This window comes from Octopus sinensis, linkage group LG11, assembly GCF_006345805.1.
Source record: "Octopus sinensis linkage group LG11, ASM634580v1, whole genome shotgun sequence".
Classification (NCBI taxonomy): Eukaryota; Metazoa; Mollusca; class Cephalopoda; order Octopoda; family Octopodidae; genus Octopus; species Octopus sinensis.
This window is the reverse complement of record NC_043007.1, coordinates 42,484,073-42,511,370: the sequence shown is the minus strand read 5'-3', so window position 1 is coordinate 42,511,370 and position 27,298 is coordinate 42,484,073. Positions and strand designations below refer to the sequence as shown.

General features: G+C 35.5%; 1 protein-coding gene across 1 annotated transcript; it reads right to left on the bottom strand.

The window, feature by feature from the left end:
• Window positions 1-4,814: 4,814 nt before the first annotated feature.
• On the bottom strand, window positions 4,815-25,955 carry LOC115217607 (spermatogenesis-associated protein 17-like). The gene is made up of 10 exons (XM_036507429.1): window positions 25,754-25,955; window positions 19,949-20,017; window positions 17,941-18,022; window positions 16,269-16,319; window positions 13,468-13,571; window positions 12,249-12,401; window positions 10,345-10,483; window positions 7,849-7,994; window positions 6,883-7,012; window positions 4,815-4,992 (listed from the first exon to the last, which is right to left on the bottom strand). Exons 1-10 carry the CDS (start codon window positions 25,822-25,824, stop codon window positions 4,930-4,932), a joined length of 1,008 nt encoding a protein of 335 aa, XP_036363322.1. The 5' UTR covers window positions 25,825-25,955; the 3' UTR covers window positions 4,815-4,929.
• Between the last annotated feature and the right edge of the window lie 1,343 nt (window positions 25,956-27,298).

Here is a 27,298-nt window from a genome sequence, read left to right as displayed (position 1 = left end):
TTCTTTTTATCCATCACCTCTGTTTGATGTTATGCTATATAAGAACATTTTTTCCTAGTTGAAAAACTGTTGAGACATGAGTTTTTCACGTAGGGAAATAAACTTAGTTCTTGTTGAATGAGAACAAGCCAGCCAGTTGCAGCTGGATATAGACAATAATCTCTGTAGATATTATCTATATCCAGAAGTCAAGAGGTAAGGGGAAAATAAACTGTTTCAACTAGAAATTGCACCTATGTTACAGACATATATCAAAACAGACCAATGAAAAAGTCCTCTGTATCACACTGCATGCTAGAAATAGTAGTAACATCTCCTTCAAATTATACCCTATCAGCTGAAAAAACAGTGAAAATGAACATATTGGATAATGTAGTCCTAGCTATACTGTATGAAAGAAAGATAGGATTTTTATAGACAGAACACTTTCAATTATAAGTCACCGCAAGAACAACAGCACTTTGAACCTTTTCAAGGACTTTGAGGAAGGAAAGAAGTTATCCATAGATGAGAGATCTAACTTAAATACTTGCAACAATGTAAGATAAGGCTGAGACGTTCTTAACTTAGGCATGGGATACCTTTTACGAGAAGCAGGCTGCATGAGACATGGCTCATCATCATGTGGGCCACACTATTAAAAAAAAATTAAAGGTAATTATATTTTGTTGGTGTGCCATTCAGAAAATCCTATAGGCTGCAGTTTGCTCATGACTATTTTAAATAGATTAAGTTTACTTCTCAATTAAAGCTGATCAAGAGCTGAACAACAACTTGTGAACTGCAACACTGTAGAAAACAAATTATGTAAGGGGCTTTTTTTTTTAATGCAACAAATTTTTACTTTTCTCAATGTTTATATTCTTCACCAAAAGATATACACATATCTACAATATTATATATATATATATATATAGTGTTTGTGTGTGTATAGTTAAATGGATGACTGCTGGTGTTGTGTTTAGAGCTCCTTCCAGTCTATTTCCAAACAAGTTTATATCATTTGTTCCTATGTATGTTAAATCATTTTTTAAAACCTTTGCATTAGATATCCCCAATGATCCATTGTAATTAATGTAATTAACTGGCTCCCTCCCCCCAAATTTCAGGCCTTGTGCCTATTTTGGAAAGAATCATATTATTGTCACTCCATTAGTAAGTTAGCTTATGCATTATCCTCTCTTGGGAAGTTATCACTAAAAATTGGGCTTATTATTGAGGTGATGAGCTGGCAGAATCATTAGCATTGCCAGACAAAATACTTAGCTGTATTTCTTCTGGCTCTTTATATTCTGGGTTCAAATGCAGCTGAGGTCAACTTTGCCTTTCATTCTTTTGGGGTTGATAAAATATGTACCAGACAGATACTAAGTTGATGCAATAGATTTGCTCCCTCTGGCTAAAATTGCTGACCTTGTGCCAAAATTTAAAATTTCTACTACTACTAAGGTGGTAGTATCATTAATACACCAAACAAAATGCTTAGCCTTTCATTCTTTTGGGGTCAATGAAATTACCAGTCGAGTGTAAGGGGTTGATGTAATCAACTAGCCTCCTCCGCCAAAATTTCAGGCCCTTGTACCTGTAGTAGAAAGAACTACTTCTGCTACTATAGAAAGAGAAGTGCGTTGACAGAATTTTTAGAACCCTGCAGTATTTATTTCAGCTCTTTATATTCTAACCCATGCTATCATGGAGAAGTGGACAGTAGTTTGATTGCTGATTTAGAGTGTCCCTTTGAACAAAATACCTCGTTTTTGAACAAAATACTTTATAGTCCAAGTTCAAATCCTTCAATGAAACCAAATACAATATCGAACCAAATATCCATCAAGCTTGGGACCGGAAGTGACCTGGATTTTCTGGAATCTGGAGGCAGCTTTTACATATATACTTAGAATATAAAATAAACTTTGAAAAATAATGAACTAAATTGTATTTAACGGATTCAAATTAATACATGTCTAAAACAGGGTTTGTTTGATATTTATTAATCCATTTAAACTTCTTAAAATATATCATACTGCACCATATATACAGTATAAGGTTGTTGGATAAAAATTAAACGAAGAAAAGTAAAGAACCTTTTTTCCTATTTAACAGATATAGATACAATTTAATCTCTCTTTATATAAAGCTGAAGCTGTCTGTGTATGGCAGGTTTAACAGCCTTCAACTAACACTATCTCCTCCGAGACCCTGCGGCACAAGTTGACCAAAATTCAAATCGGACCATGTTAACACCAAAAATTATTTACATCAAAAAGGTGCTTTTTTTCTATGAAAATCCCTATTTTAAAAATTTTTTTACTGCTGTGTTGTCATTTTTCGGTGTATTTCAACCAGAAAAATGTTGACTTAAAGAGAAAAACAAGCTACATAATGCAAAATTTTTACTTTCCAAAAATTCCAATTCTAAAGGGTTGAAACAAACCCGAGCAATGCCAGGCGATACTGCTAGTATGCTTCTAAAGCAGAGTGTATTTAATTTTTAACAATCCACATAAAAAAGTAAAGAACAAAACTAGTTTAACACACTGTATGCAAATTAACTATCTTCACAAACAAGGTCTGTTTACAAAATATAGGGTACAATATATTGCATGATATTACACAGTATTCCTGGAAATTCTAGATTTCTGGAAGATAGATAAGAGATTTGGTACTGTGCCAATTATGTACTGGGTTTGATTTGATTGTTCCTTGCCCCCAACCTTGTCCTTAAAAAAGAAATGGTCTTGTGTGTATGCTAGAAACTCATCATCATTATTATAAAAGAAACATTACAGTTATGGACTACATGGGTTGCAGTATTCAGTTATGTATCTTTACATTGTGAGTGAAAATCATCTGGAATTGATTTGTTTTATCATACCACAGGAAGAAGAAAAAGAACCAGTATTGGCATCAATTCAGTTGACTTTATGCCAAATTTGGGGAATTTTATCTAATTCAATGAATGTTTAAAACATAAAAATATCTATTTACTTATTAAAACCAAATCAAATTGCCCAAGTTATTTCCACTATAAAGAGATGTTTTTATGAACCCCATTTGTTTTCATATTTCTGTTGAAATACCCTGCCATTGTTTTAATCAATTTTGAAAATAATGAATAATTTAATAAAATAATTTTGTCATTACTGAGCTGGTATTTGGAACACAAATTAACATGAAATTTTTAAGGAAGGTTTTTATTTAGATCAATTTAAAGCAGGAAGTGGCAGAGTGATTTCATGAGAGTTAATACAAATCTCGCTTTTGACACATGTGGACTGACAAAATTTAGAGAATGCTGGACAAAATATCTTGCAGTGTTTAGTAGTGCCACTTTATACTCTATGTTCAACTCTATCTTTTAGTCAAACACTGGGACTACTATAATCAACTGTTCCATGCCCCAAACGTGTAGTCCTGTGTCTATGCTCAAAACCACCAGAAGCCAGTAATGAGAGCTTAGGCTGAAAGGCAGAACTAGCTGATGTGAATACTGGAGCAGCTTCTTGTTGCTTTTTTCAGTACTGTAATAAGTAAGCTAATTAAACATTTGTTAATTTACAGTAACTCTGCTTCTCACAGCTTCAAAAATTGGTATCTTTTTACTGCAATCTGGACCAAGTTATAGATACCATGCAGTGTCTGTGGCAGGATATGGAGTAGTGAGCCTTCAGCTAGCAGTCCAATTGTCTAAACTATTTGCAATTCAATGGACAACACTGTAGAGTTATTTCCCCTGGTTCTCATTCCATAGACTAATGCGGAATTAGAAGCTATTCTAGTTAGAAATGAACATGAATAATCCGTGGCTCAGTAGGGTCTTTATAGCACATTAAACTAATATTAATTGAACCCTTTAGCATTTAATCTAGCCATAATCAGCCCAAATATTCTGCCTGTTTTATTTAAAACCTACCTTATAACGTCATTCTAAAAATATACAAACACATCTTTGATATCTTGAAGCTACAAGTGTAATCAATTCAAAACAATATAAATAAGAAATACATTCGACAAAAGTGCTTTCTCAATAAATTTTCCAATCCTGTTAGAAACCAGAAATTTTGATGAAATGCAGTCAATCCAGTGTAAAAACCGTGAAGATAGCTATTGCATGATTTTTCAATGACAGTTGGTGAACATTATAAGTTTGGGCTTTTCCTATTGTTGTAATTTTTACCTATTGTCACATCATTTTCACCTGCCCAGGTAAGTTGATTTTCACATATTTACAAGTTATTGATTTCTAGGTGTTGATTTCCTGTCATAGAGCTTAATTTGTGCTCTAGTAATCTCTAACTTGGACGCTGCACAACTCTCATTAAAAAAACATTCCAGGATAGGCCTACATTATAAATTAGTGTTATTTACTCTCATCACAATAATAAACCTACCATTATATCAATAAAGTAATGTTCTTTTTAATCCTCACCATTTACTAGTAAAAGCATCAATGCACTCCTTCATAAATAAATCTCTATAAATTTCATGCTGACGTGTACAGAAGATACTGAAATGTTACTGATTATTTTTTCCAAGTCTAAGCTCTTTCCCTCAAATACTATTTAAATCATTAATGAATAATATTACCAAGCTTTAACTCAATGTTTGAGGCATTATTTGCCATGATGTTCAAAAATTAAAGGAAAAATACCCATACATTTACTTAATAAACTGCAACAGTTGCTGTTAATTATGAACAAGACTTTAAAGGTTTACATAGAAAAACTGAGATCAAATGAAAAGAAAGTCTTGATGATAATTTTGCAAATTCATTATTTCCTTTTATTGATTACGAATATCAAATAATATATATTAATATGGTTGTAATATAAATATATATATATATATATTTTTTAAAAATTAGCATGTTCTTGAATAATCAGGAAGGAATTGTCAGCAGTGAGGGTATCATCTGTTTGGCTCCATTCATCACCCAGCTTCTTGTTTACATTTATCAACAACAGAAACTGGTGGCAATATTTTTTTGAAATCCTACAGTTAGAGAGAAATTACTATTAACAGATTTGACTTGCTGAAATTTTAAAATTTACAGAGGGTGCGTGTATGCATGCAAGTGGGTGTATGAAGGTATGTGTTATGCATGATGTTTCTGAGTTTTGACCATTAGTGAAGCTCTTAATCATTCAGGATACTCACATTTGGGTAACATGACCTCTGGATATGATGATCATCATCATCACCATCATTTAACGTTTGTTTCCCATACTGGCATGAGTTGGACAGTTTAACAAGGGGCTGGCAAGCTGGAGAGCTGCACCAAGTTCCAATTTTCTGTTTTGGCATGATTCCTGTGGCTTGATGTCCTGCCTAATGCCAACCACTTTACAGAGTGTATTTTTACATAATGCCAGCACAAGTGCTCTTTATGTGGTACCAGCACAGGTGCTTTTTACATCCATTCTTAGCAATATTTAATCAATTACATATAACAAACAAAACATGGATTTTATAAGCAGACACTTCCACCACATCGTTCCTATGAATATGTTTGCTTGCATATATGCACATCAGTGTATGTGTGTGTGTTATTGTCAGACCTCAAGGGACACTCTACTAAATCATCAATCAAACTACTGTCCACTGTATTGTTTTACAGGCATATGCTCTTGTCACTGACACTCATTTCTCATGACTTCTTATTGACAAGGATAATGACAGCATCACTGATTCTAACGAGAATTTCAAGGAAGAGCAGATGTAAATAAGCATGCAGATACATGCATGAGCACACACACACACACACACACACACACACACACAATGGCCTTCTTTTCAGTGTCCATCTACCAAATCCACTTACAAGGCTTTGGTTAACCCAGGGCTATAGTAGAAGACAATTGTCCAATATATTACACAGTAGGACAAAACTTGAAACCACATCTTTGGGAATCATAAAGCCATCCATCCTAAAAGAAAAGACATTAGATAATATGATCCTAGATAAACTGTATCTGGAAACATAAAGGATGAATATCCATGGATGGACTGCTTTTTAGTCATAGATCTGCTTGATCAGAGTTCAACTGGGACTAAACCACAAGACAGGAGCAATAAACAGGTTTCTATTTTGTTGCTTGGCTTGACCAGCTACAAATAATTGCCAAATCTTAACACAAATCACACCTTACTGTCTTGTAGGTGAAGAAACAAAAGAAAAATGTAGAAGTATGTTCTGCTAAAGAGACTATCTGGACGAAATGTTTCACAGCATTTCTTTGGTTTTATATTCTGAGTTTTGACTATAACTTCTGCTTGATCAAGGATAACATGGACTAAACAACCAACAACAGCAACAACTTGATGCTTCTTGACAGTAAATATTTCTCATGGCACTCCAACGGTTATGACAAAGGGTTTCAGTTGATCCAATCAACGGAACAGCCTGCTCATGAAATTTACGTGCAAGTAGTTGAGCACTCCACAGACATGTGTACTTTTAACGTAGTTCTTGGGGAGATTCAGCATGACACAGAGTATGGCAAGGCTGGCCCTTCGAAATACAGGTACAACAAAAACAGGAAGAAAGAGTGAGAGAAAGTTGTGGTGAAAGGGTACAGCAGGGTTCGCCACCACCGGAGCCTTGTGGAACTTTAGGTGTTTTCACTCAATAAACACTCACAATCCAGGTCTGGGAATCAAAACAAGTTTGCTGCCATTGTGCCTCCATAGTAAATATTTACACATAAGGGAACTAGATCATTCAGAATCAGCTTATCCCTGGACCATCATAGGTGAAAAAATTCAAAAGGTTATTGACCAGAAATTGGAAACTTCTGTACTCAGAAGCTGTAACTTTTGTTGTCTACTGCTGTCAACCCCATCACTCAACAATCTATTCACCTATTTTATTGAACAACTTACCTTCTTTCCTGTGGACAAACAGGATTTGTATTCCCTGAAGTTCAGTCTTCCATACACAGGGAGTTTATAGGGGGTATCATTACAGATACGTGGTTCATACTTTGGTTCATCAACCTTGCTTGGTAAGCAACTGGAATGGTAAACAATTCTGGGTTAATTACACAAATACAGTAAACAAAGCTGGATTAATATAGCGTTACCGTATAAAGTGGAAATAGTTTATCTGCAAGGAATACTAGAGGTGACTAGCTGGAGTATACTGTACAGTTGAAGATGGTTAATGTGGTAGTTGGGTCACAGTTTACAATCAGAATGGGTTGTTAGATTTTAGTGTACAGGGAAATGGATTAGTATCTAGGTTTCAATGTGTAGTGGGTTAGTTGTTGGACTATACACGTAGTGGGTACTGCCAACTTTCTTACATGTCATAAAAATGAAGTCTACAAAACTCCGATTGGTCTCACATTTTACCCGTTTTATTTTACTGTTTCATTTTACCCAAAGTAGTAATGTTCTTTGGATTTACCTCACACAAATCTATCACCAGTATCTTTCCTACATCAACAGTTGACTTCAGTCAATACTGGTAGAGTACAAAAAATCTGTATCAGTTTTAGAATGACACCCCTACGTAGCACAGTCAGTTATACCAGCCTGAGTTACCTAGACCATTGAAAAACAAGTAAGTGTCTTGGGCATTGCAAAATGCTACTGACTACAAATGAGTCACCAATCTTTAAGCTATCCAGTACCCATTGACTTGACTACCTGTAGATAACTCTCACAATTCATTTGGAGAAATTTGAGAAGTTTTGTGTAACAGAATTCCCTGAAAAGTATTGCACCTTGAATTTAAATCCAACCAAAGTTATTAAAAAAATCCCTTTATAAAGACCTTATTGGACACAGTTACCTCATCAGTATATCAAAGATTATTGTAAGAAAGAAAAAGAAAAAATTATTTACAAATTTCCATAATGTTTCTGAGATAATTCTGTCTTAAACTTATTCCAAGCTTTAACCAGATGGTCAACATCTGTTTCAGTTTGTAGATTGGGATTTAAAGGCTTATAGCGCTTTCGCATCACTTGTTCGGGATTTAGGAATGGCCCCTGTTAACAAAGAAAGGCATGAAAATTAACAATAAATAGTAGATATTTCCAAGTTTTGTATTCAGTTAGAAACGTAATCTGTGTGTGTGTGTATTTGTGCATGTGTGTGTGCAATCATTGATTTTGGCTAAACATATTTGGAGTGATGGATGAAATGGTTGAGTGCCTAAAGTCTAGTACTTCTGTAACATGTATTAGATATCCAAATCTACTAAAAATGTTTCTTTGTGTTTGTAACAGGATGAGAGGTCTATAACACTGGATGGGTGCAGCTTACATCTTTACATTAAAATATTAACCAAAGGAAAGAGTCAAGACTTCCGATTAATTTCAACAGCATAAATATTTTATTTCTGAATTTGCAGTATATACATTCTTCTTTCAGGGCGAATCGGCAGCCCAGGAGCTCATCGCAGTAGTCAAGTGGAGTGAGCCAAATCCTGTCCGTTCAAGCATAGCATAGAAAATGCCACGAGGTAGCAGCTTGAGAGAGCTGCTAAAACACGACTGTCTTATTCGGCTGCCAGTGTTTGAGAGGTCAATACGAGGGAAAATTCCAGTTTCTGTGCAGGCGCATGAGGGAACTTCTGGCAGGCCGCCCGAAGGAATCCAACTCTGCGCATGCATGCTGAAGATTTCCAAGATGGCGTCACTACATGTTTTTAAACAGGAAATTTAATCCTACATTGCTTCTACAATTCTATATTCCTGAGATGAGAAACTTATATTATGTTTCTATTAATATATTATGTTCCTGTTAGTTGGACTGGTGTCCTCATCTTGATTGTTACTCCCTTTACATTTTGGCTTTTCTACACTCCAGCCTTCTTCTTGTGTTGAATTTAGTTGTATCAGAATTCTGACACAACTGAGTTCAACAAAAGACACCTGAAGAAGGTTGGAGTGTACAAAAGCCAAAACGTAATGAAAGCAACAATCAAGATGAGGACACCAGTCGGACTAATAGAAACAGTGTCTTTTGATTTGGTTTTACTTTTCAGGCCTTGGAAAGTCATATAGGAAGAAATCCCTTTCACTCAATTACCTATTAACTTTTATATTGTATATAACACCACTTTTGCATCATCAGAGATTGTGTCTTTGGGTTAGCTTATATTCTTGACAATAATGCTTTCTTTTAAGTAGTTTGTAGAATTAAAAAAAGATTCAGTTGAATTATGATAAAAGCATTTATAAATGAGAGGTGCCATCCATTTCAAACAAGGCTAATACTAAGATCAAAGAAATTAAAGTAAGCAGTATGTCTTTTGTTTTTGGTGTTGGTAAGGTGAGCTATTTCCAGCTTGTCAATTGACTGCATAGAGGCTCCTTCATTAGCTTATGGTGTGTGCACATGTGAGAGAGAGAGAGGGGGGGGGGTTGCTTGATTTTAAGTTGGGTAGCGTGAAAGATATAGGATGTGCCTTGCTTCATAGTGAAACATTGTAGCTATGAAAAGGAGGTTGGCATTTGATGCTCTTATTCTCAACAGCCACTCAAGTGTGAAATGATGTTTAGTTTACAGACAGTTAAACTGAAACAATTTGACAATGGCTCATAGAAGATTTCAGTGTGTAACCTTATTGTTTCCAGTGTGGAAAAATCAACTAATTTTATTTTCTAAACCGATTTAAACAGATTGAGGTTTCATGAGGATATTGAACACTAAGTGTTCCAAGTGAACTCAAGATCTCTTGCAGAAGATATTCTGGAAAGGTTTCCTTCTACTTTTATAGTCCTCCCAAAAACTTGAGCTTTACTTGCAAGCTAACAAAAGTCTCATTAATTCAGTGATTTAAAGAATGATAGAATTAGTAACAGAAGGATAAGATAGTAGATTAACAGAATGGACCTATAACTCTAATGGATCATTGGTACACCACTGAAGAGATCTGGTCAAAAGAAGAATATACAAGAATGATTTTTTTCATGCCTTCTTTAAGAACATCTACATTATGTCTTTTGCAGCATCAGTTTACTTGGAGGCGAACTGATGTTGCATAAGGCAAATGTTCATGGGCTTAGTGCCAATGACAGAATATGAGCCATCAATCTTCCACTCACCAGTTCAACATGCTATCAACATAACCAACTTTAGATTAATTAGCTAATTTTTACTACTGTAGGCACAAGACCTGAAATTTCTGGAGAAGTAGCTAGTTGATTACATGAATCCCAGTGCTCAACTGGTACTTATTTTATTGACTCCAAAAGGATGAATGGTAAAGTTGACCTCAGCAGAATATGAACTTGGAATGTAAAGATAGATGAAATGCTACTAAGAATTTTGTCTGCATGCTAATGATTCAATCAACTTACTGCCTTATGATTAATTAAAAAGAATTTCTACCTGAGGCTTCTGAAGACCAGCTGATTTTTCCGAGACTAATTGTTCATATCCCTCATGGGTAATATCTGGTGGCTTTTTCCTAGGTTTTTTTCCAGTGAAGCACAAAGATTTCAGGAAATTCTCAGCTTCATGGTTCTGACTTACACAAAACAAATATTTTAGATATTTTCTATTAGGTAAGGAAACAGTGAAATGGAGTTTTTCATACACATAAATACAGACAAAATTTACATACATTTTTAAAGTTTTGGGTCGTCTGGGGCTCTTACTCTATTTGTTTGGATAGATGATTTGATATCATATAGCTAAAAGTAGCATAACAAATAAGTTCACTCTCAAAACAATACAATGTTGACTGTAAACATGGAAACATGACAGCCCAGCAGAATATATTGAAAATATATACTATCAAGTATATACAAACAAGTTATTTTTAATCAAATACCATTTAATCCTTTAGCATTCAGACTACACTGTCAAATGTAATGCTTGTTTGTTCACATTGTTCTGAATTAACCTCAAAGCTCTGAGATTTCAATGATGTGATTGTTTAATTTTAGAATGACATTGTAGGGTAGGTGTAAGAGGCTAGATCTGGTCAGTTTGAACATAAAGCTGATAGGATATTTACGCCAAATATGGCTGGTTTAAATGCTAAGTTGTTGAACACCATCATCAACATTTTTATGTCTACTTTTCCATGTGGCATGGGTTGGATGGGACTTTTTGGAGTAGTGTATTATGGAGAGATGACCGTTCTGATATCAACCTTCATAGCTACCTCTTACTACATGAATTAAAATTTTTGAAACAAAACTCCCTGTTAAAGACTAAGGAGTCATCCCCTGAAAACAGCACTCACTAATGGCAACTTTCTCACAGACCTGATGAACCTATATTACTGAACTACCTCCACATATCAGCAATTTACTTACATTGGTATAATGCCATAAAATTGCAAGAGACAATGGATTATATCAGTTGTCTCTTCTCTTCCACATATATATTTGTGATCTGTTTTATTATCCCTTGAATGATAAATAGAAACATTAAAAATATCATAGGGGAAACTGAACTCTAAATTTCCAACCATTCCACACGCTCTTAGAAAAGATACTCTGGAGTAGTTGACTCTTAATTATATTAACCCTTACAAGAACCTGAATTCAGTATTGAAAACTAACAAAACTAATTCTGTGATTTACAATACACATTACAGAAAGACAGAATTAGTTGAGCAGAATGATGAAAACTCTAACAGAATTAGAATTAATTCAAAATACAAAAAGTTAAAATCAAATATGCTCCACCACTTAACATGTTTTCCATGCTGTCAAGGGTTGGATGGTTTGACACGAGCAGGCAAGCTAGATGATTGTGTCATACTCCAATGTTTACTTTAGCATGGTTTCTGTGGCTCAGTGCCCTTCTTAATGCTAGCCAATTTGCAGAGTGTACAGGGTGCTTTTTTCTCATGGCAGCAGCATTAATGAAGTCACTCTGCAACTTGTAAGATAAAGAACCCCACAACTGAGTGATAGTATAACAGAGAGAATTTAATTGTGAATTTTATTATTGTATAATCTCAGAATTTTGCAAATATTTTTGCAGTGCTAAACAAGCTTAGTTACCAAAATTGGGGGATAGTAATGGTCTATACTAGCAGAAATCAGTTAGTAAATATACAATTGGGACAAGCATGTTTGATATGCAGTGAAAAAAAGTGGAAGTAAATATTTCAGGTGTGGCCTTTCAATGTTATGGGCTGCTCTGAGTTTGAAAGGGAATATTCCAAGATGTTTTACTACACAAAAGTTTATGAGATAGTGGTTAAATTTACAAAGTGTTCTCATCTGTTATTAACAGGTAACAATATGTGGAATGAAATCTATTAACTGCCTTACCCGAATGGTGAATTATAAACACCAGGAATGACTGCTGTACTTATTAGATGATGTTTCTTATAAGCTTGAGTTTTCTGGACTTCTTTTTTATAATTCATGAGAATTTCTTTCTCAATATCACTCTTTTTCTTTACAAATTCAGTAATGTGTGTACTAAAATAAAATTAAAGAGACAAGATTCCAGTAGTCAGATAGTCCTTCATGAACAACACACATCTAAAACCCTCAAGGTTACTACAAATCATTGATGTTTTTCAGTGATTTCGCATACAAAATATAGCAAAACTGCATCACAAAAACTGAGCTCTCTTTTTCAAGCAGTGAAAATACTTGATGTGTTAACTTTTTACAATGGAGTATTGTTTCCATATCTGAAACAGTGTTGTTGCTGCATATATAAACATTATAGACAGAGAAAATGGAAAAACAATCCACCCAACTGAAATGTGCAGTAACACACTGAAATTCTGGTCCACAGCATATTGTCTTCTCACTGTCTTTCTATCACTGCCATAGTAGCCTCAGTTCTTTAGAGCTGGCTGGTCTCATACCACCTTCACCCAGGCCCAGGAATTATTAAATTATTTTTGTGATGACTTATTCAGACAAGGGAGTGCAGTACATACAACCTTTTTTCAGGGCCTCTATGATTGGTAGAAGGAAGGGAGGAAAGGTATTATTGTTAGGCCTGAACACTTGTAGCAGAGATGGACTTCACTGCAGTATTAAACTGGGCAACAAATGATATCTACTATCCAAGAACAGAAACAGTTTCCTTGATAGGTTTCCAAACAATTTTCTGCAACAAAATTTCTCTCATGTGCCATTGGTTGATCAAAAGCTATGATAATAGACACTTGACAAAGATGCCATCCAATGAGATCAAACCTGAAACACTATATTTGTGAAGCAAACTTCTAGACTGCACAGAAATGCTCATTCCCATGGATATGCAATAAGAACAAATAGTAACCAGAATAGAGGTAGCTGATAGTAGAAAGGCATAGAAATGTTCTAGCTTTATGATTGCATAATATTAATTGATAGAATTGTTGTTAAACACCAGGTCAGGTTTGATCAAGCATGCAGACATACAACTAAGTAAATGCATTCAGGCTCCTTCATTGGATTGTGACAGAAGCTACAGGTAAGTCTATAAAACAGATCTAGATCACAAAAGACATATTAATAAAAATGATCAGAGAATCAGTCTACTTACAGATAGTAAGAATTCTTTTCAATAATCAACTTCAGTTGATCCTTACGCTTGTAGAAATTTAGAATGTATTTCCGACTGTAATATCCTTTCCATACCTTCTGAATCTGTATGAGTAATATATATATATGCAAAGTTTAGGTTAGGTAACATAGGTTTGTGACATATTTCAGCTGCTAAAAGGCAAATTCACTGCAGTTACTGTAGAGGAAACTTTTCTTTTATAGTAAAAAGGTGTGAAAGCACCCTATCTGTTTAATGTCACCATCTATTAGAATTCCCAAACATCAATGTTTCTAGCTCATTGGCTTTTATCAATGGGAAGTACTTAAGAGAGGCAACTCTGAACAGATCTTATAAAACAAAAGCTTCATGTAAAATACAGTCAACGACATTGACTGATTTGTGCTGGTAGATCACCAGATTGTGGAAATTACTGAAATATTCGCGCCAAACAGTGTTTAGGCAGAAGCAAAGTTTAGATTAGTTAGAAAATGTTTGTGACATATTTCAACTGTGAAAAGGCAAATTCACTGCAGTTAACATAGAGAAAATGTTTTTCTTATGGTAAAAGGTGTGGAAACACCCTATCTCTTCAGTGTCACCATCTATTAGGATTCCCGGACATTGATGTTTCTAGCTCAGATGCACTCACAGACACACATGCCCTAACATGACAAGCACCCACCCAATAAACCCTTTTCTACCCCTCCACACCCCATGCATACATGCCCCCAGAGAATTTAACCAAAGTTTTAACTAAAACATAAACAAAAACACACAAACGAACACACAGATGCCTATGCAGCCTTTGGTACCCACCTTGGAAATGCTGCACATATAGTACCACTGCACACATTCTAGTTCTATAGGAAAACCAACTCTAAAACATACATTTTCCCATACACTCTTTTCCAGAAAACTCTTGTTCCCTCACATCACACCCAGAGATGATGATACTTTGGTGCCAAGGGACATAACTCTTAAATTAACCCTTGCTTGGTTCGTTTCATCATCTGTTACACAGCAACTACAAACCGAATGTGTCTGTTCACCTCCAACAATAGAGAGCAGTCTCCATATTTCATTCCATAACTGCTATCTCTGGAGAGTGCATAGTTGCATAATCAGGTTGTTACCTAATACTCCATCGAACTTCACTCAAAACTGATTAGTAAGATTGGCCATAATAGATATATAATACTGTACACTTCAATTAATAAATACACACACACACGAGGATCAGCTGAAAAGTTCCTAGGTTGACTAAGACACTCTCATGGAATGTGAGGAAATGAGGTTTATTTTTCAACATAGTTCCAGCATAATTCCCCTCCACACATTTCTTCCATCAGTGTTGCAGTGCTTGGATTCCATTGGTGAAGATTTCATCTTGTTGTTTAGAAAGTCCTCTACAGCATATATGAGGTCATCATTACTACTATTCTGGTTCCCAGACAAGTGTTTTATCATGTTGGAGAACAGATGATAATCAGATGGGGCCAAATCAGGAAGGGAGGTTAATCAATCAATTCAAAGCCACAGTCATGCACAGCAGCCATTGAAACGAAGATTTGTGAAACAAGATCCCTTTTGTTAGTTTTGCTCAGCATTTAATCATGATAGCCGAAGAGGACTTCTGATGTGGTGAAGATGACCTGCTCACCCAAGCAAGCATAGTGAAATGAACATTAAAAATTGTGGTAGTGAGGGAGTATTATCTTATGCACACTGTCACCTTATTTACTGTGCATTGCAACTGGAATGCAGAAAATTACAGATGAATGAAAGGTGAAATCATATACATAGCTGTTTGCGTGTGTGTGTGTGTGCATTTGTAAAAGTGGAAATATGTCAGTATATAGGATGGAATGTGAATGAAAAAAAAACACCCTAAAGAATGTTCATTCAAAACACTATCAAATCCGCAACATTTTTTTTTTTTAATGACTATTTTTCATGCTTGCACGGGTTGGATGGCTCCTTTCCAACACTGTTGTGCCACTTGTTCTTTTCCTTTGTCATTTCCTTTTGTTAGGTTCAGCAACCTGATATCAGTTTTCACCACTTCTGCTGTTCATGCCATCTTTGATTTTCCTTTCCCACAGCAGCTCCCTTCCACTTTGATGTTTAGGTACTTCTTTACTCAACTATCATCAATTATATGAAGCATATGTTCATACCAACGCTGTCTTATACACTACTTCTGATTACTCTCCTATCCAGTTTTTGTTTGATATGTGCATCATCATTCATATACACTGACATTACATATTCAGTGGAGCATGTTCACTTCATTTCTTTGTAGCCTTTACACATCCTCTCCATCCAATGTCCATATTTTGCTACTATACAACATTGCACTTCATATATAAGGATTATCTGCTTTTGTTTGGAGGTAGATGATGCTTCAAGAATCTACTCTTTGTTATCAACAGAAGTAATACCACTCTGAACTTTTTTCACCTTGTTTTGATTGTGGATACTTTTCTTTCACTGCACCTTCCTTCACTGTGTGTGTGTGTGCGTGCGTGTGTGTGTATGTGTGTGAGAGAGAGAGAGAGAGAGAGAGTTGAAGGAGGATGAGGATAGTCAATAAATTGGTGCATTAGACAAAAATACTTTGTGCTTATATTACTTCGGTGGACATAACCATTCAGTAAATAGAGATGGATAAAAAAAGTACCTCAGAAAGTATTGGGGCTGATAAACTCAACTTAGATAGTCCACTGTGAGGAACTGCTATCAGTAGAAAAAGGATAAAAAAATAAGAGGGAAAGTTTCAAAGAGTAGAAGAAACAAACCTTAGTAGCCATTTTTTCATAATGATTTATACATTTTTCATAATATCTCGTCTACAAAAGATAAAAAGTAACAAGAAGATCAATAATGAAGAATTTAGAATCAAAATAAGGACTAAACATTCAGCTTGTGGAAGGCTGTATACTGAAATATTGATGTCTAATTTTGGCACAAGGCCACTCGATTTATTTTGATTTATTTTATGTTTTAGTGGGGTGTATCATTGATTAAATCTATTCTGGAAGCATGAAAAGAAAAGTTGATCCCAGATGTAATTAAACTCAGAACTTAAAACACTAAATAATTATCACACAACATGTTGTCTGGCACCCAACCAATTCAGTCAATCACTTTGCTTTATACATTGAAGTGACACTATATTATTAAATAGTTCTACAGAGTTGATGCATGGGTTTGATGCTTCTACAAATTGTTAGAATAACTGATTTTTATATAATGAGGTATTTGGTTAAATTAAGGAATATAGAAGTTTGACTATGATAAGCGATGCTGTATGCTTTGTCTAAGATAAGTAGTTAGATTAATTGAAGTAAGTTAATGATTAAGTTTTATTTAAAACTTTAGCATTCGGATTATTCTGTCAAATGCAATGTTTATTTATTCACATTATCTTGAATTAATCATGCATTATCTTGTGGCTTCAAGATTTCAGTGATGTGATGTTTATTTTTACTATAACATTGTAAAGTAGGTATGAGATGTTGGATCAGGCCAGTTTGAACATAACAAAAAGAAGAATATTTTGGCTGGATATAGCTGGTTTAAATGATAAGGCGTCAAGGGAACCTAGATTGAGGACCAAAATCATCAGTGTGATATGTCTGGTCTGTTGGAACTCAGCTTACTGATGACTGCTACAAAATTTGAACTAATTTCCTTAATTAATTGCATATTGTAGAATCCCCCGCATACACCACAAGCTATTTCGGCAGCTTGTGGTGTATATGGGAGATTTGAAGTAAGACACCTACCTTCTCTTTGTCCACACAGACCTCTCCGGTGGTAATGCACCCTTCCATGTGGCCCAACCTGAATGCTAAAAATAGCAGCTGCTTTTCCCTCATCTTGTCGAAGCGCTCACACGTCCAGCACTGTCGGCTACCCCGATTGAAAAAAAAGCCCAATCGTCCCCTGCCTGGGCATGTGTCATTCCTGCGCCCTTCCTCTTCCGGTCAGCTCCCAAGTTCCAGTCAGCACCCCCAGCTGCTGACGTCATCCCACAAGTACTATCAGTAACTGTACAGTGACTGAAAGAACATAAGAGAAAGAATTACTTTTATCAGTTCACAGCATCTACTGCCTAGGTGTTTGTGACCAAAGAGGAGATAACCACTCCAAAATGCTTGCATTTCACAATCCAGATAGGTGGCACCATGAACTGATTTAGGTGTATTTACACCATTTGTCTACTGCAAGAAATTTTCTCTATGACAAAACACAGTGAATGGTTTGTTCATGAGTCCAAACATACCACAAGCATATTTGAACTGGTAATGACATTGCAATTAGTACAAATACTGGTGACAGGGTAGATACTACCAACCAGTCTGGTTGTTTATCCAGCAGCTAAAGCATGTCAGCCCATCAAAGCAGTAACAGACAGTCAGTCAGTCAATCATCTACACTGAATGACAGATGAGTTTCAACACTTACCCAAAAGTAATGAGCGAAGTAGACACGAGCTTTGTACCCTCGCCAGTTTCGCTGAATAACAATAGCAGCATCAGTGCGGAGTCTACCAAAAGAGAGAAATTATGGAGATTACAGAATTCGCAAATGGGAATTGTGTGTGTGTGTTTGTGAGATTTAATAGATACAAGATTTAAAATTAAGCTACTATAAGTTTCATGCTTACAAAAAGTACTATAGATGTGTGCCATGTATTATAGTATAGTGTGCCATGTACCATCAAGCAGTCTTTCAGATTCAGGATACAACACAGTTGTTCTCTGAGAAAAAGCAAGACAAGATGAAAAATTACTTGATAGTATATGACATACTATACAAAGTCACCTGACAATAGTACAATTTTAAGTATGAAAATGATAGAAGCTCAATTTTAAACACTGTATATTATGATATTTATCTCTCATCAGATAGAGCACATTTTTTGTTGATCCCACCAATTGATGAAGCAATATACAATATGTGTGTGTGTGTGTGTGTGTGCATGTATGTATCTTACATTATTTGAAGATTTAATCTGGGGCTTAATGAAGAATATATGAAGCATGCATTACAACAGTATCTAGGATTATATTATCCATATGCTCTCTTTTTATGGGAGAAAGATGAGTAAGTATATTGAAATCAATCCATCAGGTCATCAATGAACAATTTGTACCACAAGCTACTCTCTTTTTCACTTTGTGTTACGTAGAGTCTTTTGTACTTAAATCCACAGAATAAACATACACACATTTGCATAACTAACCCTTTTGATACTATCCTGCCAGAAACCACTTCTGGATCTGTGATACAAACATTCTATTTTAAAGTGATCTGAATTAAAAGTTCCCATCAAAACTTCATGTTACTTTATGTTCCAAACACCAGTTTAATAATGACAAAGTTTCTTCATTATTTTCAAAATTAATTGAAACAAAGACAGTGGTCTTTAAACAGAAATATAGTGACAAAAGGGTTACTTTACAGTTTATGAATGTTATAAACCCAAACTCGAATATCAAAGTTTAGAAGGTTTTAATCAACTAAAAATACAGCAATATACAATACAAACAAAGATTGCTAAATTGTAAGCAAAACCAAACTTCAACACAATAACATTTTTATGCAGCGAGTTGCTACATTCTAGACTAACTAAAATCAACGCAAACAGAACAGAACTCCGTGCAGTTGCACTGCAGGCATATAACAGCAATTGAGACAATCAAAATCACGTAATCAAAACAAAAATCACAACATTGAATTAATAAACTTAACTAATTTTGTAACTATTTATTCAATATGTTTAATTTTTCTTATGTTGTTTAGGTAGTTCTAGTTCACCCTAATCCTCCAGAAATATGATCAAAGGTGTTCTTGTTGTAACTACCCTGATTTGTTTTTCATGCAACTGTATCTAGGATTACATTATCCATATGTTCTTCTCTTTTTATGGTAGAAAGATGAGTAAGTATATTTAGGTTATGCAATTGGTTCGTATAGCTTTCTATGCTTTTATCTTTCATTTTTTTTTACAGGTGTTTAGATGTTAGATTCCTATAGCTAACTAAGTCCAAAGGGTTTTTTATGGTTCAGCTCCCATTTTCATCATCATCATCATTATTCAACATCCAAATTCCATACTAGCATGTGCAGGACAGTTTGACAGGATCCAAAGGGTTCAAGGACAGCATCGTACTCCAATGTCTGCTTTGGCAAATGGAAGAGATATAAATCTTCCTTTGGATAGGATACTGGCCTACTACAAATAACATTTCCAAATGATCATATGATGCCTATTGTGAAAAGCTATGAGAAATGATGTGAGCAAGTTCATGAGATGTTGAGAACTTTCTAGCTTATGTGCAGAACAAAAGGGACAGAAAACTGCAGTGATAATTGTTATAAGTAGGCAGCTTACAGCTTACAAAAAGAAAACAAAATAAAAAAGGAAAGTAGGAAAAATGTATAAAGAAAATAAATTGCTTTAACTTACGCAAACTTTGAATCTTCTATCCAAACTTTGAGTTTGTAAAGAGGCATGCTCAATGGCCTTTGAGCACGGCTAAAAATAAAAAAAAATTTTTAAATAAAAATATTAAATTTGTTTTCAAATTTGATCCTCAGAATGATATTTTGAAATGTTATCATTACATCATGCATCAAATTCATAAATGTTGTGCTTATATTAATTACATAAGTCCACAACAGTGATTAAATTCAAAACTTCTGAGAGCAGTTCTAACTGACTATTATAGTTTGTCAATGTTATCCAAGTAGTATACAATGAAACTGTGTTTAACAACAAATTGGTAGTCACCTTAAACAGTCCTGACCATGCAACATTAGCTTAATGATAACAGATTGGCTAGATAGATATAGTGTGCAAATATTGACCAAATACATTTAAATGTTAATAATACAATAAATATACGAGGATAAGTCAAAAATTATATGCACTTTTCTTTCTATAATTTATTAAAACAAAAGCAGGGTTTGAACAATGACACCATTTTTCAATATAGTCTCCTTACTCTTTGATGCACTTCTTCCAGTGGCCCACCAGCTGGCTTATTTCAACAGCAAAGGTTTTCTGCTGGTCGTGCAGCTATTAATGCACCACTTCTCGCACTTTGTCCGTAGCAATTCGACAACCTCTCTAAGGATGTTTGAGCAGTTCTAAAAGGTGATAGTCAGAAAGGGAAAGGTCTAGACTGTATGGAGGGTGTTCCAGCAACTCGAAACCCAATTTTTCAATAGTTTCAACAGTGCATAGGGATCATATGTGTTCATTGTCATGTAACATTAACACTTGGTATGACAATAGACCTTGATGTTTGGTGCAAATTGCTGGTTTCAGTTTGTTGGCCAGCATTTCACTGCTGACAGGAGACCCCTTTCTCCATATTCTTCATATAATCTTCTAGTATATGTCCCTTTTGTGCTCCCCAAAATGGTTCACATCACATTCTGCAGAAGGTTGAGGCTTGAATTTCTTTTTCACTGGTGATTTCTGGTGTTTCCACTCCATGCTCTGCCTTTTAGATTCTGGCTCAGACTGAATATTCGTTCCAAAAAACACTTTGCCTTCATCACTATAGTGGTTGACTAAGCATTGACAGATCTCCACATGACTGTGCTTATGCAATTCAGTAAACTCTCTGGCACCCATCTTGCACAGACTTTACACAAACAAAACTTGTTGTGGATTTTGTATGCAGGACCATGTCTAATTTGAAGGGGACATGCCACCTCATTGATGGTCACTCATCTGTTCGCCAGAACCATCTCTCAAGATTACTGAGTCTTCATGTCAGCGGCGGAGGTTGATTAGCATCCTACTCCCTCTTTGTGATTACTATTGTTCATCCATTTTAAACTTCTCAATCCACTCATAAACATTTCTAAATGATAGAGTGGTGTTCTTGTACTGAAAGCCTGCAATGAATTTGTACTGAAAGCATGTGATCAATGGTTTGATTTCTCTAAGAAATCAGACCACCGATCTCTCTACAGATGGAGAAGTTAATAATGAAGACCCACTGATAACATTAACATGTTAAACTTGGCAAAGGATATTTAAAAGCCATCTGTTCAACTGATTCTGAGATTTTTCATAATCAAATTTAATCCAGGTTTCGTTTTTATCAGCATAAATTAATTAAGGTGCATCTGTAGGAAATTTTAGTATATTATCCTTATAATGAATTATTTGTCCAGTTTTATAATTATCTGGCAGCCCTAGATGAAAAGCAATGACTAAAAAGAGCCTTTAACAAATACTTGGACATTCCAATTGATGGAATTTTTAATGCAGACTTTCTGTTGTATTATTAGGTTTTATATTGAAGGTCAAACTTCCAATTTTCTTATAACCAAATTGGTTTTAAAGAGCAGTTTTTATTGAGGAATTTTGCTTCTTTGTCTGATATCACTGCTATTAGAACACCAAAATGAAAAATACTAATTTCCTTATATTTTCTGAGCTCTCCCTGGAATATTGAAAAGTTTCAGTCCAAGCACTGGCTGAGTCAACTATCATTGACCCATTTTCAACATTTTGTACACATCCCCAGTCTGTATGTAACCTTCCCAGGGTTGTGAAGTAGCCTACTTACTGCACAAATCTATTGTCAGTGCATGTCACAAGATCTGATTTAATTCTTCAGTATCTCTGCTAAGATTAGGCCACCAAATACAAGCCCTTATTTTATTTTACTCTCATATGTGTCATAAATTGTAGAAATCATTTTTGCATAAGATTCAGGAATATATTGCCTATTTTAATTACAGATAAGGTCATTTTCTAAAATAGGTTCAGAAAATGTCTGGCAAAAAATTGTTCTAAAGGAGTTGGTCTAAACTACTCTCAGAACTGTCAATGCAGTTCTTTAATCCTTTGCCTGTCCAAAGCATTTTCATAAGTTTGTCTTAAACATCTTTGTTTTCAGATTTTTAGATAGCCCTTGTTTCCTGTGTTCTGTGTAATGTAAAGCTTTTCTTTCATAAAGCCAAAGTTACTCTGGTGGATGAAAAGAAATTGGAAATGTGTATCATATATGATGCATGGATGCCAAGGAAATGTCTTGTGCATCATATTATACACAGGACAGCTAAAGAGTTAAGTAAACATAAAGAATACATGTTTTAAAATAATTTTTAATGTCTTCAACTGTCTGAACATTAGTAAAAGTTAATTCATCATGAACTAAGTCAGATCAAACATTGCATCAAACTGAATTGAGTCATACTTTAGTATGAATAGTACTAAAATCAGGTATGTGAATGATTTGGGAATCATTTTAAGGGCCTAGCCAGTAATCTCATGAGGCTTATCTAGAAACATCAATATCCTTTGTAAAAAATAAATCAAACAACTAATCATTCTCCTGTGTGAAAGATTTACCTAATAGAAAATATCTCAATCTTTCAACACACCACATCACTCTATAAACTTCAAGTTCAATTTCTCCGTGTACTATCAAATGTATGACTGAATGCTTCACATTTTCCTTTTTGAAACATTATTCTTGAGACATTCATTATCATCATTTAAAGTCTGCCTTCCATGCTGGCATGGGTTGGACGGTTTGGTAGGAGCCAGCCAGGCAAAAGACTACACCTGGCTTCTGTGTTTGTTTTGGCATGGTTTTTACAGCTGGATGCCCCTTCTAATACCAACCACCCTGCAGAGTGGACTGAGTGCTTTTTATGTGGCAGTAGTACAGGTGAGGTCAGTTTTGACAAAGTTTTTATAGCTGGATGCCCTTCCAAAAGCCAACCACTTCACAGTGTGGACTGGATGCTTTTTATGTGGCACCAGCACTGGTAGGGTCAGCAAGTAATACAATTTGTTCCACACTTGGTAAGGACTGTTTAATTTTGTTCGAGTACAATTAATTATGTTAATAAAAGTTAATTCTAATAAACTCTGCATCTGGGTAATCTTTGACTGCAGAAAATTCACATAAAGAATTAAGTATATTAAGTTTTAGCAAAGACTTATTGGTTCTTTTTGTTAAGGTATTAGATTCAAACTTAGATTTAAGGCGGCGAGCTGGCAGAAACGTTAGCATGCCGGGCGAAATGCTTTGTGGTATTTCACCCGCCGCTATGTTCTGAGTTCAAATTCCGCAGAGGTTGACTTTGCCTTTCATCCTTTCGGGGTCGATAAATTAAGGACCAGTTACGCATTGGGGTCAATATAGTCGACTTAATCCGTTTGTCTGTCCTCTCTGTGTTTAGCCCCTTGTGGGTAATAAAGAAATAGGTATTAGATTCAAACATTTTAAACTTGAGTTAGGTATTTTTCAAGGTTTAGTGATTTTTTTCGTCAACAGTAAACTTAAAATATTCAGTTGAATGACCTTGCTATATTGTAGGCTAAAAAACATCTTGACTGGTACTTTATTTTACTGATTCCAAAAGAAAGCAAGTCAAAGTTGATGCTGGCGGGATTTGAGTTCAGAATATAAAAGAAATGCCTCTAACCATTTTCTCTGACGTGCTAACCACTCTGCCAGCTCGTCTCTCAACCAGTTTACGCTTTTTGTCATCAATAGTTTTGAGTTAAACTATATTAGCTATGCCTCAGTAGAGTAGCATAGGGTGTGCATATCAAGCAAGGTGGCCACTTTATATGTGCATATACTGTAATTAGGACAGTCTTAAGGCATAGGTATACTGTGTAGTCACCCAGGTGCTTCACAAATCTAGGGGCCCATTTCTGATCTATGTATGCTGTGGCTTGCTGTCAATAAATAAATACTACAGGGCCCAGTGTACTGATTTTCCCAAGGGCCGATAACGATGTTAAGAACGGCCTTTATTGTAATCGAAGTATACCTATTTCTTTACTACCCACAAGGGGCTAAACACAGAGGGGACAAACAAGGACAGACACACAGATTAAGTCGATTATATCGACCCAGTGGGAAACTGGTACTTACTATATCGACCCCGAAAAGATGAAAGGCAAAGTCGACCTCGGCGGAATTTGAACTCAGAACGTAACGGCAGACGAAATACGGCTACGCATTTCGCCCGGCGTGCTAACGTTTCTGCCAGCTCTACGCCACTGACAGATCTACCAATGTTTATTTTACACTACATCACGTGTATTTGTTTACATTTGAAGAAGATTGTCACTTTCCGTAAAAGTTTTTTTTTTATATAAGTGGGTTAGGGTTAGGGTTACGTTTAGGGTTGGGGTGAAGGTTTTCTTTTTTCTTCGGAAATGTAAATAAACCCACGTGGGTTTATAAGTGACAGCTATGTAACTAGTACCGAATGATCGCCAAATATATCCATTTTCTTGAAAGTTAAGACGAAATGACGTGGGCTCCGGTGAATTTTCCGAAATTCCCCCACCCCCACCCCCCAAATTAGACCGTATCCTACTATGCCACATATTTTATGCACTTTAGAAATAATTCCTGATGGACAAGGGGCTTTCACAGACTTCATATTCTTAACTGCTGCAAAAAAAAAAAAAAAAAATTGCTGGTCCCTCACTTATGTTCACATTAGAACAGCTCTCACACATTTAATAGCCTTTCATATTTGCAAGCCGTTCATTTTCACTTTTAGATAGTGGGATGGGGTTGTGAGGGGTGTATGAATCAATTTTGGAGTTTCCTCATAGAATATTTGAAATTAATTATTTTCTTTTTTCCATATTCTTATCGCCTGTTTAAAATTTTGGCAGAAGACCAGAAATTTTAAGGGGAGTGGGTTAATCGATAACATTGACCCCAGGACATAACTGGTATTTATTTTATCGACCCCGAAAGGGTTGAAAGGCATAGTCGACCTCGGCGGGATTTGAACTAAAAAGTGAAGAGGCGGAAGAAATGACACGAAGCATTTTGCCCGACGCGATAACGATTCTGTCAGCTCACTGCCTTTGTCTAATGATAATGACGACTGCTTCAAATTTTTGCACGGTCAGCAATTTTTAGGGGTAGGGATTAGTCGATTAGATCGATCACAGTACTACTCTCTCTCTATCCGCTCAGTCGAAGACCGAAATATGCCAATCTACGCTTGGTGATCCCAGCTTCTAGCGACATTTTTGACCTGATCTGCTTAAGAAGTACACTTGTACTTTATTTTATTGGCTCCGAAAAGATGACAGGTAATGTTGACATGGGCGGTATTTGAACTTAGAATGAAGAGAGTCGGAACAAATACTGCAAAGTAGTTTTCCGATGCTCTAGCAATTGTACCAGCTCCCTGTTTTAATAATAAAAAGAACAACAATGGTAATAACTATAAGAAGAAATATCTCGATGTAACTTACTTTCTCTTAACATAAAGCTGTTTGATAAGCTGGCACTCCACCCTGAAATTGAGATACTGTAAATGTGACATTTTTCGTTATTAATTTCCCTGCGCTGACAAGAGGTTATGACACAGCTACCACTTAACACGATTAATTAAATGGGCAAAACCTCTTTTCCTTTCACTTTTCCTTAGTAATTTCTAACGAGGAATTCGTTGCGTTCAAATTTCAGAACGCACAACAATGTTAAGGTTTGTTACGAAGAGTGCGTTGATTTTTCTCTTTCTTTTTTTTTTTTTTTTTTGTGTAAGTCTGTTTTGGAGCAGACAACTTCATTATTTGGTCATGCAAATACGAATAACTATATATCGTACAACACACCTCAACATCGTTGGCAGCACTCAAGAAATGGTATTGGCATACGAACTTTGTTTTTGCGGCCACCCTGTGATCTTGTCGACAGGGTGTTTTCTTTTTATATAAATAAGAGTAAGAAGAAGTGGGGGATCTTTTCCTTTTGAAGGCCAAAAGGAAAAGATCCGAAGGGGGGTGGGATTCACAACCTTAGACTGAAAATTTTGGGGCGCTGGGAAACCTCTTTAATGACTATTGAAGCGCGCCAGCACGCTTGCAGCGTTGCCGCGGGTGATGGCGAGGTTGATGCGCTGGAACAAGAGAGCGTCATCACGAGCTTCACCAGTTACCTCTTGAAGGCAAGCTACCAGAGAAGACAGGAATCACGCAGTCAGTGGTCCGACCCTACCAAACGTCTCGAATGCCACAGGATGGAAAATGTAGTTGACCGATAGATCGCGGCACTTTGTTGTTAATTTTTAGTTCTACAAAGTTGTTTTATGAGGTAAAACAATATAAATTATTCAGATTTTTCATATGTAAAATATCAGAATATTTCATTTATTTATTTGAAGTAAAATAAGCGTAATTATTCGATATTTTTTTTGTAAATCAGGCGTGAACAAAAAATGAGTTTAGCAGCTGACTTAATAGAATCCCACAAGATTAAACACAAACTTTGGCTATTTTTTGAAATTTAATATCTCTACTACTCGTCCCGTCGACATGCTTAAAAATCTAAAAACACCGTAGCACCCATGACTTTCGGAAACATTTTTTCACACTCCAAATTGTCGAAGCATGGAATAAACTATGTGTCAGCTGTGTGTACACATACAGACGTATTCTTCAAATATTCTATGCTTCTGATATTCAACACTACCGCTGATGGGTTAACATGCAGTTAACCGTTGTAAAAAAAAGTGAAAGTAAACTGTCCAAAAAATAAAAGTAAATTGTGATAGAAACCGGAAGTAATATCAGTGACATGCCAAAATTTCTTCAAAAGAACGATGAACTCCCACGTTATACTTGCATACTTACACAAGTGTGTCCACTCCATCTTTGTTTTCTCATGACATTCAGAAAAATGGATATTTTTAATGAAATTTTCTACAAATACTTTTCAGATGGTGTAAATTACGATTACATCGGAAGTTTTAAAAAATTTTGCTTAATGTTTACTTTATTACCCGGTCATGAAAACAA

Coding starts and splice junctions, on each gene's coding strand:
- LOC115217607 (XM_036507429.1), bottom strand. CDS start 25,824: ATGTCACATTTACAGTATCTCAATTTCAGGGTGGAGTGCCAGCTTATC. Junction 20,018..25,753: donor CAGCTTTATGTTAAGAGAAA/GTAAGTTACATC, acceptor TTTTATTTTTAG/CCGTGCTCAAAGGCCATTGA. Junction 16,320..17,940: donor ACTTCGCTCATTACTTTTGG/GTAAGTGTTGAA, acceptor TATCTTTTGTAG/ACGAGATATTATGAAAAATG.